General features: G+C 42.2%; 1 protein-coding gene across 1 annotated transcript in view; it reads left to right on the top strand.

The window, feature by feature from the left end:
• CACNA2D3 (calcium voltage-gated channel auxiliary subunit alpha2delta 3) overlaps positions 1–13,951 on the top strand; it is a 774,181-nt gene that overhangs the window by 535,477 nt on the left and 224,753 nt on the right. Inside the window, exon 14 of the mRNA XM_057555140.1 lies at positions 12,164–12,181. Coding sequence (XP_057411123.1) covers positions 12,164–12,181 — 18 coding nt within the window. The remainder of the gene's footprint in view (positions 1–12,163; positions 12,182–13,951) is intronic.

Here is a 13,951-nt window from a genome sequence, read left to right as displayed (position 1 = left end):
TTCTGTAAGATGACAAGAAAAAAAGGCCCTAGGAAATACACATGGACTTCAATATTATAGGAACACGTGTTTGGCAAAATGTGGAAAAACATGTGTTTGGCAAAAAAAAAAAAAAAAAAAACAAACGTGTTTGGCAAAAAAAATCTGGGGTTTGGCAAAAAAAGATAGCCAAATCCCAGATTTGGTGGGGTGGGGAGCAAGTGTATTTTGAGAGATTAGCAGTCCCAGCATATTAATAGATCTCCTTTCTACACATGAGAAAAATAAGCCTGAAGTAGTATGGTGCTCAGTGTGTCAGCAGGCTTGAGTGGAGGACAAAGCTCTCTCTTCTACCCTATTGGCAAGCAGACTGTTTCATTTTTATTTTTACTTCATATTCCCTTAATTATGCACTAATAGATTATTCTAAGTTTTAAGAGAAAGACTAACAGGATTATTTGACTTATTAATCCTATTGGGTCAAAAAACAGGGTTTGGGGTCAGACTCAGTTTTCCTGTCTTTAGAATGTAAATGACTGTATTTGGCCCCTACAGTTGTCTTGAGAATTTTTCATGAGGACACATTCAGAGCCCTTAGCTCCTGGCCTGGTTTAGCATGAGCACTCAGCATGTGCAAGCTCTCATCATTAGTAAATAGGATCCAGTCTTGACTTGAGAAGTGCTTAGATGCAGAAAGAGAACCAATATCATTCAACACATGGCTTTGGCCATTCCTTCTCTGTTCAGGTGAAAAATACATGCACTGATGGGCCAAGGTGAAAAAATTATGTAAGAGAAGGAAATTTTCATGAATTTTTCGTAGAAATGAACTTCTCATAGACTAGAATCACAGAACTGGGGGTTTCCTGAAGGATCCCCTAATTGAGAATGTCATCAGAGATCATCTGTCACCCATAGCTCATACCTTTACCCTTGACTCTCTATTTAATGTGTCCACTTCTGTGAGATACAGGCTTGATGGATGAAAGAACTGTATAGTCTCTTGCTTTTACTTAACAGCTTATTAAGCTTTTCATAGGTGACAGGAAATGGACAGACCAAGATGAAACTTTGAGGTAGAGATAGAAATAAAGATAGAAATAAATCTATCAATGAAATGTGTAACTTACCAGATTGGCCACTAAAAATATAGCATTGACATGGCCCATCCTTTGTGAGTATGCAGACCACTCATTTACCTTTATTTCTGGCTCCATCGATTTCTTTTTTTATGTCAAACACTGTCTATATACTCTTTCCACTGCAGACATGGAGGTTGATTGCACATCATTCATTTTGCCATTAATAAAGGATGTGTGTTGAGGGGAAGTTGTCTTTCTTGGGGGCCCAATATTTCTAGTTAAGTTGCCACACAGATTTCTTTGTGGTTCACCAGTTTGGCAGATCCCTGCAAATTCTCTTGAAGACATCTGTTGAGTGAAGTAACGGTTTCATTGCAGACTCTTGAGTTTTCATTAATTTTCCTCTGAGGGTTTTTTGTTTTGTTTTTTGTCTCCTTCTGTGGGGAGGGTAGGAACACATTCATCTATTTTGGAGGGTTTCAAGTTCTTAGGCTCACCATTTCCCCTGGTAAGGCCTTTCTCGGAGGGCCATTCTGGTCATTTCTGACCCTTCTGGTTCTCTGAGTCTATGACCTGCCAAATGGCTCCCTGCTTTTAGATATCACAGCCCATGTCTCTCCCAGGTGTCTGCAGATCCAAGTGGTGGGAGGCTGAAACAAAGTATCAGGACCTTCCTCTGTTGAGCCAGTTGGTACTTCTCTTCCTACATCCCTTTCCTCCCCCATCCTTCTCAGTATAGTGTCTCCTTATATGGCCCTGAGTTGGCTCCAAGTTCATCTCAGAGGAATTACATGACATGCATAAATTATGAAACATTTTTTCAAATTAAGTTTTAATTAAAACCAGCAGCTTAGAGTATCCAACTGGAAGCAGTCACAATGTTGAAAAGTGACACTGGTAGGGTGGGAGTTCAGGAGAAGGTCTGAGTGGGTTTGCATCCTGTTCAGATATTTCCAAAATGAATCCTGCAGAAAAGAGCTTCCTTCCCTATCAGATCCTCCTTAATCTACACTGATCCCTGGCCTGCCATGTGGAACAATGTGGTTTCCAAGCAGGAAATACATACACATCATGGTGGTGGTTTTATCTGAACTTTGCCAAATTTCTTTTTGATTCTACCAACTCCGTGTTCTCACAGGGAACTGTCAGGACCTTGGGCTCTCCCACACTGCCAGAACTCCAGATAATTTTTCAGCAAGATGGCCACCCAAAATAAGGCTGAAGAATGACAATTTTAATTGGAAATGTATTTTTCTGATACAGTGCAGAGTTCATGCCTGATGAGAAATAACTTCTTATTGTGAGAATTTTCAGACCTTTATAACAAGCAAAAATGTCTGGGGCTTTCCCCCAGCCGATAGTCCTCAGCTATATGTAATGTGAGAATTGTTCTGGTCTGCCCATTAATAATCCACATTTTCCATGTCCCCAAAAATGTCTGCCATCAAGTGAATAATTTATGCGGGCTTGCCTTTCATCTAGGCAGGGCTCTACTGCTGCAAAAAAAGACGCTGGATTTTTTCATTCAGAGTTCAGTTTGAAAAACCTGACCCTTAGTTATCAGTCTACATCTTTTCTACTAAATAACCTGAGGATGCTAGTTTGCAGTGGCCAGAACAGTGTTCTCTGGAGACCTGAAACAGAGGGAGCCCTCGCCCTTTAGGCATTTTGAAGTTTAATATTTTCTCTGCTTTAAACTCATTTGGAACATGGAAAAGACTCATCCATATAATCTGTATTTTTAAATTCCTGGGAGGTTTTTTAAGATGATAATACTTAGTGTTGGTTTGGAGTGTTGAAACTGACATTGGAAAGAGAGAATCCTGGTCAGAGTGTAAATCAGGACAACTTTCCTTGAGAACACTTGCACTGAAATACGCAATGCCCTTTGATCAATTATTCAACTTCTTGAAAAGTTGATAGTGTATGCAAAAATTTCACTACAAGGATGTTTATTACAGTGTCATCCATTTAGTGACAAGGTGAATACAGCCTAGATAGCTAATAATAAGGAATTCAATAAGTAATATTTTTATATTCAAATAATTGAATAATTGGCATTAACTGAAATCAACAATGGATGTTAGCATCATCAGTGGCTTTAAATTTCTTCTTTTGCTTATCTTTGATATCTAATTTTCTATAAGAAACATGCATTGCTTGTGTGATTTTTTTTTTTAAACATTTTAAACAACATGTGTATTACAAAGATGGGGCTTTCTGTCTGTATTTTTCTTGACTTTAAATATGATGTTGGAAAAAGAAGTTAAAGTTCCATCTGTATCCCAAACTAGATGTTGAGAAATCACTATTAAATTATATATGGTTAGGCAAGATAATACCCAAACCAATAAAAGTAAGACAATTTGGAATACATACATACCATTCTCTTCATGATCTTTCCAACAAGGTTTGAAAAACTTACAGGGTATGAAGGGAAAATTGGAATGGGTACTTAAATTACTTCAAAGTAGAAAAGTCAGTTATATTTATCTTCTTTTATTGACCCTGTTTTTGTTCTTGTCTTCCACTCTGCAGGGTTATCTATCTCTACCTCTACTCCTACTCTTTCCTCCTCACCCTTCTTCACCACCGCCATGACAAGGGACTAGATAAAGCCATGGGACTAGGGATTGTAGAGGGAGCAGCCTGGCGTCCTCATTTAAGGAGCTAGAGAAAGAATATGGGGCAGTGGGAGTAAATTGACACTCATGGTAAAGCCCAGGGAGGAGGGGATTCTAAGAAGGAAAATGACACAGAGAGATACCCTTTTATCTCCTGACTTACCTAATATTCTCAGAGAGGCCAAAATAGCTTCTGTTTTTTGGAGAAATATGATGCCCTGTGTGTTTGTAAGGAAATTTCACACATACCCTTGGAAATCTTTTGAGGAAATTACTGCTGAGTATTTTTGAAGCTGAGCAAATGGTACAGAAATATTTTGATAAGTCTCTTGATCTGTATGAGTAAAATCTAGCTCTGACTAGCCATGGTCTGTACCTAGAGATGGCCAGCTACAAGTATCTGTGGAAATAATGAGAAAAACTCAGTTCACTCAGGATGTCCCCATGCCTCGTACTGAGCTGGAAGCCTCTAGAAGCTAAGTCTCATGGATGGACATGGGCTCCAGTGACACCACTGGTGCTGAGTTCTATCTGTCTCACTGCCCTGCTTTCCGTGGTGCTGGCTTCACTCTCAGGTCCCATTTGATGATCTGTCCCCAGCAGCACATCCTCTCAGACTCTAGTGGAGAGAGGAAAGGGAGGAGGAGAGAAAGGAGGATGGGGGATTGATATTTGGTTACTTCTGTAAAAGTCCTGAGTAGACTAGGTGAGGTCACATGTCCACCCTGAGCCAATTGTTGGGGCCAGTGATGAATTGATTGACTGAGGTCTGGGCACTGCCCACATCATGGGGCTTGGAGTAGAGCCTTACCCTACTACAGGGGTCCCCAACCCCCGTGTCACAGACCGATACCAGTCTGTGGCCTGTTAGGAACCAGGCCGCGTAGCAGGAGATGAGCGGTGGGCGAGCAAGTGAAGCTTCATCTGCCGCTCCCCATCCCTCGCATTACCGCCTGAACCATCCCTGCCCCCCATCGCTCACATTACCACCTGAACCACCCCACCGCCCCCGTCCATGGAAAAATTGTCTTCCACATAACCGGTCCCTGGCGCCAAAAAGGTTGGGGACCACTGCCCTACTACTAGGGCCACTACTAGGAAAGAAGGGAGTTGATGGTGAGAGCAAAGAGACACATGTCCACTGTAAAGAGTAAGCACGTTATTCAGGCCTTATCACTTCTTCACATAACCCACTGTGAAGAAGTGATGGCCCATTGAGAATGTTTGTGATCTTAGGTCTGTGCGTTTATCTGTGGACCATGAGGCCCTTGCTTATTAGTATACTTCTCACACAACACCAGGTTGGGGCACCCCTGAAAACTCTAGAGGTTACAAGGTCATGGGGTAAAAACAGCAGCCATTATGGGCCAGTGGCTTTCACAGGGGCTCAACATGTATTTATCTCATGTAATCCTTACATTAATTCCATGAAATAGTATTATTACTATAATATTACAGATGAGAAATCCAGAGCTCAGAGATGATATATTGTTGCCTAAGTCCTTACAGCTCATAAGAGATAGAGGTGGGATTGGAAACCTGTTCTACTAAACTCAAAGGCCCTCCTTCCTCCCTCCCTTTCTCCCCCCCCCCTCCCTCCCTCCCTCCCTTCCTTCCTTCCTTCCTTCTTTTCTCTTTCCTTGTTCCCTCCCTCTCTTTCTCCAACAAATACTCCTTCGTGAATTCTTACCAAGGGCCAGGTACAGTACAGGTCTAGTTCCTGGTGATACAGCAATGAATAAATTGTTCATTGATGTGGCCCCTAGATGGATCTTGAGTTCTTATGTGGAGAAGTAGTAAAAATATAAACAAGATTACAGAATGCAATAAATGTTAAGACAGGAATAAACAAGATGATGTCATAGAAAGGTACTTGGGGTTGAGATAGGAACTGCTGTCAGAGGAGGTGCCTTCAGAGCTGACATCTGACAGATGGGTAGGAATCAGTGAGGCGGGGGTCGTGGGGGGTGTCAGGGAATTGACATGGTGGGAGAGCATCAGCCAGTCAGAAGAATAGCCACATGAAGGCTTTGAGGCAAGCGAGGCTTGGACAACAGGGCCAGCAAAGCACCAGGCTTATACTTTTAGATTGTTCTGGATGCAGTATAGAGGAAGGACCAGGGAGAGGAGTGAAACCGAGGAGATGGATGAGCTGCAATGGTGGCTTGGTGTGGGGTGGCAGAAGTGGATGGATGTGGACAGAACCTCTACCACTGGATCCTAGCTCATCAGAGGCCTTCTCCGCCTGGTGTAGGTTTTGGAGTTTGAACCAATGAACAGAACTTCCTCTGATACATATAGGAGTAGGAATCTTTATCCACATTGCTTAATGAAGAAGAATGGAAGATTATAAATGTAAACATGCACAGGAAAAAAGAAAAAGAAAAAAAAAATGAACACAGGGAACCTTTGCAGCAAACAGGGATTTATCACTCATTCATACGGCCCAAGGCAAAGGGCCAGTTTTACAAATGGAATAAACATATGTAGACCTGGCTTTTTTTGTTTTGTTTTGTTTTATACAGTTGGCAGGAAAATACTTTATGTCCCATTTGGTCTTTACATATTTCATAGTGAATGTGTTGTTTTGATCAATAGATCTTTAATTGAGTTTTATTTTTGAAAAAGAGTCCACTCAACTCCAGAAGTTCATTGAGCTGGAGTGATGGATGTCCCCTCACTTGCCCCTTTGGCTCTCTATGGGACTCTGAGATAGAAATGAAGTAAATGAGGAAAGTTAAAACAAAAACATTCCCTTCCCCTCGGTGCAGAAAATGTCTTGCGTTTTGAAACACCTTTACTTACCATCAGGGACTCCAATCACACTCGGATCTCTTCCGCCTCCCCTGTGGCTCCTCACAGCTCTTTTCCCTGGCCCACCCTAGCACGCAGGCCTCTAACTGGTGCCCCACAATTACCCCATGATTCAGTCCCTGTACTCACTCCCTGGGTGACCTTGTCTGCATGCTCACGGTGACCAAGCTGCCTACCCTACACCTCTGCCTGCAAGACTAGGGGACATGCTCAAATTGTCCGTTTTAGACAAAACTGAACTCTGTGGGGTTTTTTTCCTCAAAATGCTTCTCCCACAGTCTTCTTCTCAGTAAACAGAGGCTCCATTTTTGCATTTACCTGGGCCAAAAGCCTTAGATGCAGACTTGATATGTGTCCTTCTCTCATATTATCTATCATCCAGTCCATCATCTCTTCTCTCAAGTAGATCTAGGGTCAGACCACTGCCTGCTACCTGCACTACCAGCACTGTCTCTTTCATCTCTCATTCAGATTATTCAGTAGTCTTCTTACTGGTCTCCCTTCTCAAACACTATCTTTGCTGCTCTCTGGCTATGTGACCTTGTAGTTTCATGGAAAATTGAGGTAATAATAGAACTTACCTAATAAAGTTTCTGTGACTTTTCAATAAATTAATATAGGTAAAGCACTTAGAATGGTGGATAGTATGTCATAGCTATTATAACTGCCTGTCATTACTGCTGTCGTCAACATCGCAGCATGTGATTTCCATCCAAGACAACCTCATAGTCCAGAATGACTGCTAAAGCACCAGCCATCACATCTACCTTCCTGGCAGCAGGATGGAAGGAGTCCTTTCAAGGGTACTATCTGGAAAAACCACATCCATGGATATCTCATTGACCACAACTGAATCACTTAGCCACACCAAGTTCTAATAGGGTCGTTTAGCTGAGCCTGGCTAAAAGGTGGGTTTCTGTTACCAAAAAAGGGCAGAATGGCAGTTACTGCAACTAGCAGTAACTATGCTATGAATAGGCAGTAGGTGATATTATGAGGGCATGTGATGAGGACATTTGATATGAGACGTCAGACAGAGCTTTGTTAAGACAGTGACAACTGACCAGTGAAGTAGGTGTTTGCTGGACAAGGGGGGAGGGTAGGAGGGAGCATTCCAAGATGAGGGAAGAACAAGTGTGTCTGTGACAGGAGAAGACATGGTAACTATTTGTGCTACACCATACATCATACACTACATGCTGAGAAGCGTGGGAGGCTAGATCCTCCATTCAGACTCTTCTGTAAGGGGTGGTGCCAGTATTCCTCATTCCCCCTTCCTCATATGGGGGACTCGTGGATGGAATGGCCTGAGAGGCCCCCAAAACCTTGGGTTGGTGCTAGCGCCCTTGGTCTGCATGAGAAGCAGCACCTTGAGCCTGACAGTTAAAGCAGAGGTGAGGGCTGCAGAGAGACGTGACTCTGACTTGACTTTCAGCTCCAGCATTTCCTGACTGGGTGACCTTGGCGAGGTTCTTAGCCATTTTAAATAGTCTCTATTTCCTCATCCATAAACTGAGGATGATACTAATATATAACCCAGAGTTCTGCTGTGAGGACCAAAATTGCTCAAGATGGTAAAGCACTTAGTCAAGTTCCTGGTCTATTGAGAGCAGTCACTCAAGAGTGGCTGCTTCTGTTACTACTGTGCCCTTCATCCCTGTCACTCTCTTGGATGACATATTCTTAGTCTTTCCAGGTTTGAATGTGAAGTGTCCCATGAATGCATTCTACACCGTTGGAATTTTCCCTAGGAATGTACAAGCCCATCACATACTACAACTTCTTTCTTTCTTTATCCTTCCTTTTAAAAAGTGACTAGAGGATGTGAATAGTTGGATATAGAGTCATACAATCAGGGGGCATTTGGCCTGAAGGAATCTGAAGCTGCCTGTGCAGACCCTGTTGTAGTAAGTAAGGAAACAGACCCAGAGAGGTGGAGCCCAGTTGACAATGCCTGACAAGGTGGTTTTGAAGAAGAAGAGGTCTTCAAGGAAGAGAAGTTGCCTTGCCTCAGGCTGAGTGATGATGGGAAGTTCCTAGGCTGGTTTTATGCACATCCATGGGTCAGTGAGACAATCTGCACATCTGCAGAAGTCTGTACCAAGCATATTGAAATCTGAGTTTCATATCCATCCTTCTGGCAGAGATATTTCTTTTTCTCTTGAAAGCCATTATCTTGGGTTATCAACATGGTCTTTGTGTTTGGGGGGGTGTAGACTGCAGTCAGTTACCCCAGTTGTCTTTCCCTGGCATGCACCCTAGGTGTACCCTAATAATAAGTTACCTTCTTTAACCAGGTGAGCACCATATCACAGTCACAAATAGAGAACTTAATAGAGACTTTCATACAGCGCAGGTACCCTCATGCCCTCATGGAGCTTGTGACCTAGCAGGGGAGAGACATTAAACTAACTTACATACAAATTATAGATGTGCTCAGAACTACAAAGAAAAAGTACAATGGGACCTTTAGGGATCATCGTGTCCAGGGATATGTTTTGCCACTCCTTATTTTGAGCCCACAGCAGACATTGCTAATTGGTTATAATATTCTTTACAGCAAAACTCAGATATAACTTCAGAATCCTTCTCAACACAACCCTATAGAAATCTATTACCGATCAGTTAGACTTGGCTCTTGAGGCTAACCTTTCTTGCCATACAAGGACTGGCCCATTCCCAAGCCCTCCCTCCCTCATCTTTTTTTAAGGATAAGCACTCTGGCTAAAGGCTGGAAGGCACGTGCCTCAAGGCTCTAGCCAGAGGCCAGGGTGGATCTAACGTCCAGCTGGTCTGGCTCCCAGTTCAGGACTCTACACACTGTGAATATTCGGTGACCATGTGTCATCAGAAGAGCCTACTCCCGAGCAGTAGAGTCTGTGGCTGCCAGTGAGCCCATCTTAATTTGTTACGTTCTATTCTGAGGCTCCTTCTCTGAGGTGCAATCTGTATAGGGCATTGCAAGCTGTAATTTATGTTATTTAAAAGCTCTGGTAGGGAAGTTGCTCTTTGTTCTCATGAGTTATTTCTTGAGGAAAATACATGTTTTGTGGAGAACTTGAGGGCAGTCTTAAACTGAGGACATTACCACAAAGGCCTGGTCTCTCATTTTCCTTCCCAGGATTTCTTCTCATGTGCTTAAACGGGTGAGTCAAAAAGAGGTGTTTCCTTCTCCACCAAGATAAAACTGAGAGAGAGAGAGAGAGGGCAGGCAGCTCTCCTTTTTAAAAGGCCTGTCAAGTCCCACAATTTGTGCAGGACTTAACTTTGGTATTTATTTTAATTCATCAAACAATTGTAATTCTCATGGCTCCCCAATGCATTTCATATGACATAAGCTGTGATTCAACACAAATGCTTTCCTAAGGAAACATACATTTATCATTCTATTAATGTTCATATCTCCAAGGTTTCTTTTCCGTTGTGTGAAAAGATGTTTAATATTTAAGAGACCCTTCTTTAAGTGATTCTTCATTTTAGGCTCAATTTCTCACCTCTTGATACATTTCTGCACTCTTGAGAAGTGCTAGAGAAACATGTGAGCTTCCTTTTTAATAGTGGCAGCTTTAAGTAGGAGCAAAGAATCAGAAAAACATGATTGCATTCCTGTCTTCTTAAATTGGGAGACCTTTCAGCATAAAAGAGCTTAGAAATGTATTGTTGGGAGGTTGGGGTCCGCCCTTTGTGGACATTCTCTGTACCATTCTGCAAAAGTCTCTGAGATCCAAGACACCTTGTTGGTTTGCGTCTATCCCTTCTAGCCTTTGTTGGGCTCCATCCACAGGGCAGGGCCTTACGATGGGTTCAAGAAAGCCCCGGTCTTAGTGTCTGTGAAGAGAGAGCATTGTTCACAGGGAGAAAAGAATGGAAAAGGCAGAAGATTCAAATGAAGACCATAGGATATCTCGTTTAGTTATCTTGCATCTTCTGGCACTTGCAGGGTTATAAACTCTAGAGAGACAGAGAGAGTTTGTCATCACAATTCCCAACTGTTTGTGGCCTTTATTAACGTGTGAGTTGAATTGATTTTGTACGTTCTAAAATCAGGAAACCCCACCCTCTAATTTATTATCTATGGAACATCGTATAATTACATAACCTCTAAATGCCATTTTATTTCTCATCTGTAAAATGGGGATAATAAGAGTGCCTAGTATTGGGTTGTTGTGATTTATTGGGGTGATGCAAATAAAGGTCTTAACAAAGTACCTAGTGACAAGTTCACACTCAATAACTGTTAGTCTCTATGAAAAGTAAGTCTTGAAAATGATGTAATTCTTAGATTTGGTATTTAATATATGGATAATGTTATTTCCATTCCAGATTAGAAAATGCTTTTCGAAACACTGCACGCTGTAATGGCAATCACAAACACCGTGACATTAAACCGCAGCCTAATAGACTCAATGTAGAAAAATAGATAAATATATCTCATAAATATTCAATCTTTCTCCACATACCTATAATTTCAATTCCTTGCCTGTGCCATTGGGAAAGCTATTATATCTTATTTTATGGATTGACTGACTGCCTTTCTGTTGTTCTTAGAATATCAGCCTTACTTCAAATGCATAAATCCTTGTTCATGCTTCCTTAACCACCAATAAAGGGAACAGTTACTGTGCTACAAAGCAAGAAAAATTGACTTTAAAAACAACATTCTTCTAATGGTCTTACCTTTATGTACAGTACAGTTTCTCAACTTCGGCACAGTTGACAGATGGGCAGGATAATTCTTGGTAGTGGGGGCTGTCCTGTGCATTGTAAGATGTTTAGCAGCTTCCCTGGCCTCCACCTGCTAGAGGCCAATAGCTTTTGCTCCCTCCACTGCCCCCAGTTTTGGCAGCCCCACATGTCTTCAGACAGTCCTCCGCATTGGGGAACTGTTGGCATACAGGAAGAAAGAACTCAGCCTTCATAATGTGTGCTTTGGGCCACTGGACAGAATAAGCTCAGGTCCAGCTTTGCAGGTCCAGAACTACCCAAAACATACACTGTCAAACTCACAGATTATCTGTTGACTCTACAGATTCAGCAGATTCAGATAGCAGGTGGAATAATCAGCACCATAACTTTTTTTCTTTAAGATTTATTTTTTACTTATTTATTTATTTTTGGCCGTGTTGTGTCTTAGTTGTGGCACATGGGATCTTTGTTTAGGCATGTGGGGTCTTTTGTTGCTGTGCACAGGGTCTTCGTTGTGGTGCACGGGCTTCTCTCTAGTTGTGGTGTGTGGGTTTTCTCTTCTCTAGTTGTGGTGTGCAGGCTCCAGGGCGCGTGGGCTCTGTAGTTGTGGCACACAGATTCCAGGTGCATGGGCTCTGTCGTTTGCAGCACGCGGGCTCTAGTTGAGGTGCGCAAGCTCAGTAGTTGTGGCGTGCGGGGTTAGTTACCCCTCGGCATTTGGCATCTTAGTTCCCTGACCAGGGATCAAACCCGAGTCTCTTGCATTGTAAGGCAGATTCTTTACCACTGGACCACCAGGGAAGTCCCAGCACCATAGCTTTATATGGGGAAGTGACTAGGCTTTAGTTTTTATTTTCCTCTTTTTCTCCCCGTTTTGGTCTTTCCATTTGCCGATGACAGCCAAATGAAGTTTTACAGTTAATCTTGACTTCTTATATAATGATTGTTTTTTCTTCTTTTTTCCCCCTTATTTTTCAGCTCCCTCAGGCACAAAAGGTAAACTCTTTTCCATCACATTCCAGTCATCCCCAGAACTCACGAATTGTGCATGCCTCCATGGTCTTGTGCATTCGGCACTGTTCATGACCAGTGAAATGGTTTTCCTCTTAGGACTTCGGGAGCCTGAAGTTGGGCAGGAACAGAAAGGCCAACAGACTTAGCTGTCCACTAGCCCCTTGCCAACTTAGTCCCACCAGAGAGCCGTATGGTGGCCAGTGGTTTGGGGATGAATCTATGCCCAACCATTTTGCTAAGAATTCTCAAATAATAGGTCAAGAGTAAGTTTGGCACATTCCTTCCAACATAGCATTCCAGATCTTCCCTGGGATACTTTCCTAGGGAGACAGATAATATGAATAATTAATTAAGCCCAGTAACCATGTTTAGATTCTGGGCTCTTAATCCAAATCCCTGAAACTCACCTTTGGTTTCATTAATTGCAAAATCAACAGCTGCTTTGCTTGTCTCAACACGCATACCACCCAGAGAGCATTAAAGCAGAGTTCTTGCCAATGGTCAGACCCTTTCACTGGTCCTCATTATCTGTCTGAGATGATCTGGTGCCACCATCTAGAATGTTCTCTGTCCAGAAAGATTCCATGTGGTTGCAGTGCTGGCTTTGCTGTATCATTCCCATGGCATGTCACTGCATCCTAAGGACAGTTATGGCAGAAAACATGTCACGTGATGCCTGCTGCATTGTTCTTGTGTATTTCACAAACACAAGCAAGATTTTCAGAAGATAAGAGTAATTTCTGGGGCCCAGATGTGAGTTGGTTTCATTTCAAGAGTTGAGGTAGGGCGCCACCCTGAAATTTAAGCAGTACCTCCTAAGCTCTCCAAATCAGAGATGATTTGGTTTTTTCTCACTAAGAGAGATATCACAACTGCTCTACGAAAGACAGTCTGTTCAGACCATATGGACAACCAGAGGCCCAGAAATCATTACACAATTACTCAAATATATTTGAGATATTTAAACAAGGCAAGACATGCTAGTGTGTGACTTGGCTTGTGGTAATGTTTGATTACACTTCAGTGCCATCACAAAAGGGCTGAACACTTCATTAAAAGTTAAAGTATTTGAGTAGAGCAACAGCTTCCAGGGTAAATATATGGTCAGAATTCCACATTATCTGGAAGGCTCGGCATCTTTGATAGGTCATGCTTGCTTAACTGCCCACATTTGAAATTTCTTTGCAAAGCGACTTAAACTCAGTGCCTAAAAATGGACTGGCCTTAACTTACTAGTACTTATTCATCAAATTTCCACTGATCCATAGACAAAAGCATTCGCTTGTAAAAGATTCCTCATGAATTTGAGGTGCCATCAGCCATGGAATTTAAAACAAATTTTAAAACAAACCAACACAGAATATGGTAAGAACAAATGTTGCTGGGCCGTATGATTCTTCAATAGCACTTAGCTCATCACACTCTTTTCTTCTATCATCATATCTTATCTTGACTCACATCACATGCCTGAAAAGTGAAGCTTATTATCATGATCATTGAAAGTTCAGAAGTGAGGAAGATGCTCCAGGGGCTTTTCCTGTGTCCCAAAGATGTTTGACTGCCCAGCAGGTTTGTTCTGCAACCCTAGATGACAAAGAATCACCCTGCCTCCCATTCCTCACTATGGCTACAAATGGTCTTCTGTTATAATAGAGAAAGGTATTTACCTTAAACAAAAAATTAAGAGCCGTGTGTGAAATGATTTCAGAATTCTTTGGATAGTTTCTGGGAAATTCAGCTCTTTGGAGAAGG

This window comes from Balaenoptera acutorostrata, chromosome 10, assembly GCF_949987535.1.
Source record: "Balaenoptera acutorostrata chromosome 10, mBalAcu1.1, whole genome shotgun sequence".
Classification (NCBI taxonomy): domain Eukaryota; kingdom Metazoa; phylum Chordata; class Mammalia; order Artiodactyla; family Balaenopteridae; genus Balaenoptera; species Balaenoptera acutorostrata.
The sequence above is the reverse complement of the archived record's forward strand: the minus strand, read 5'-3'. Positions and strand labels throughout refer to the sequence as shown.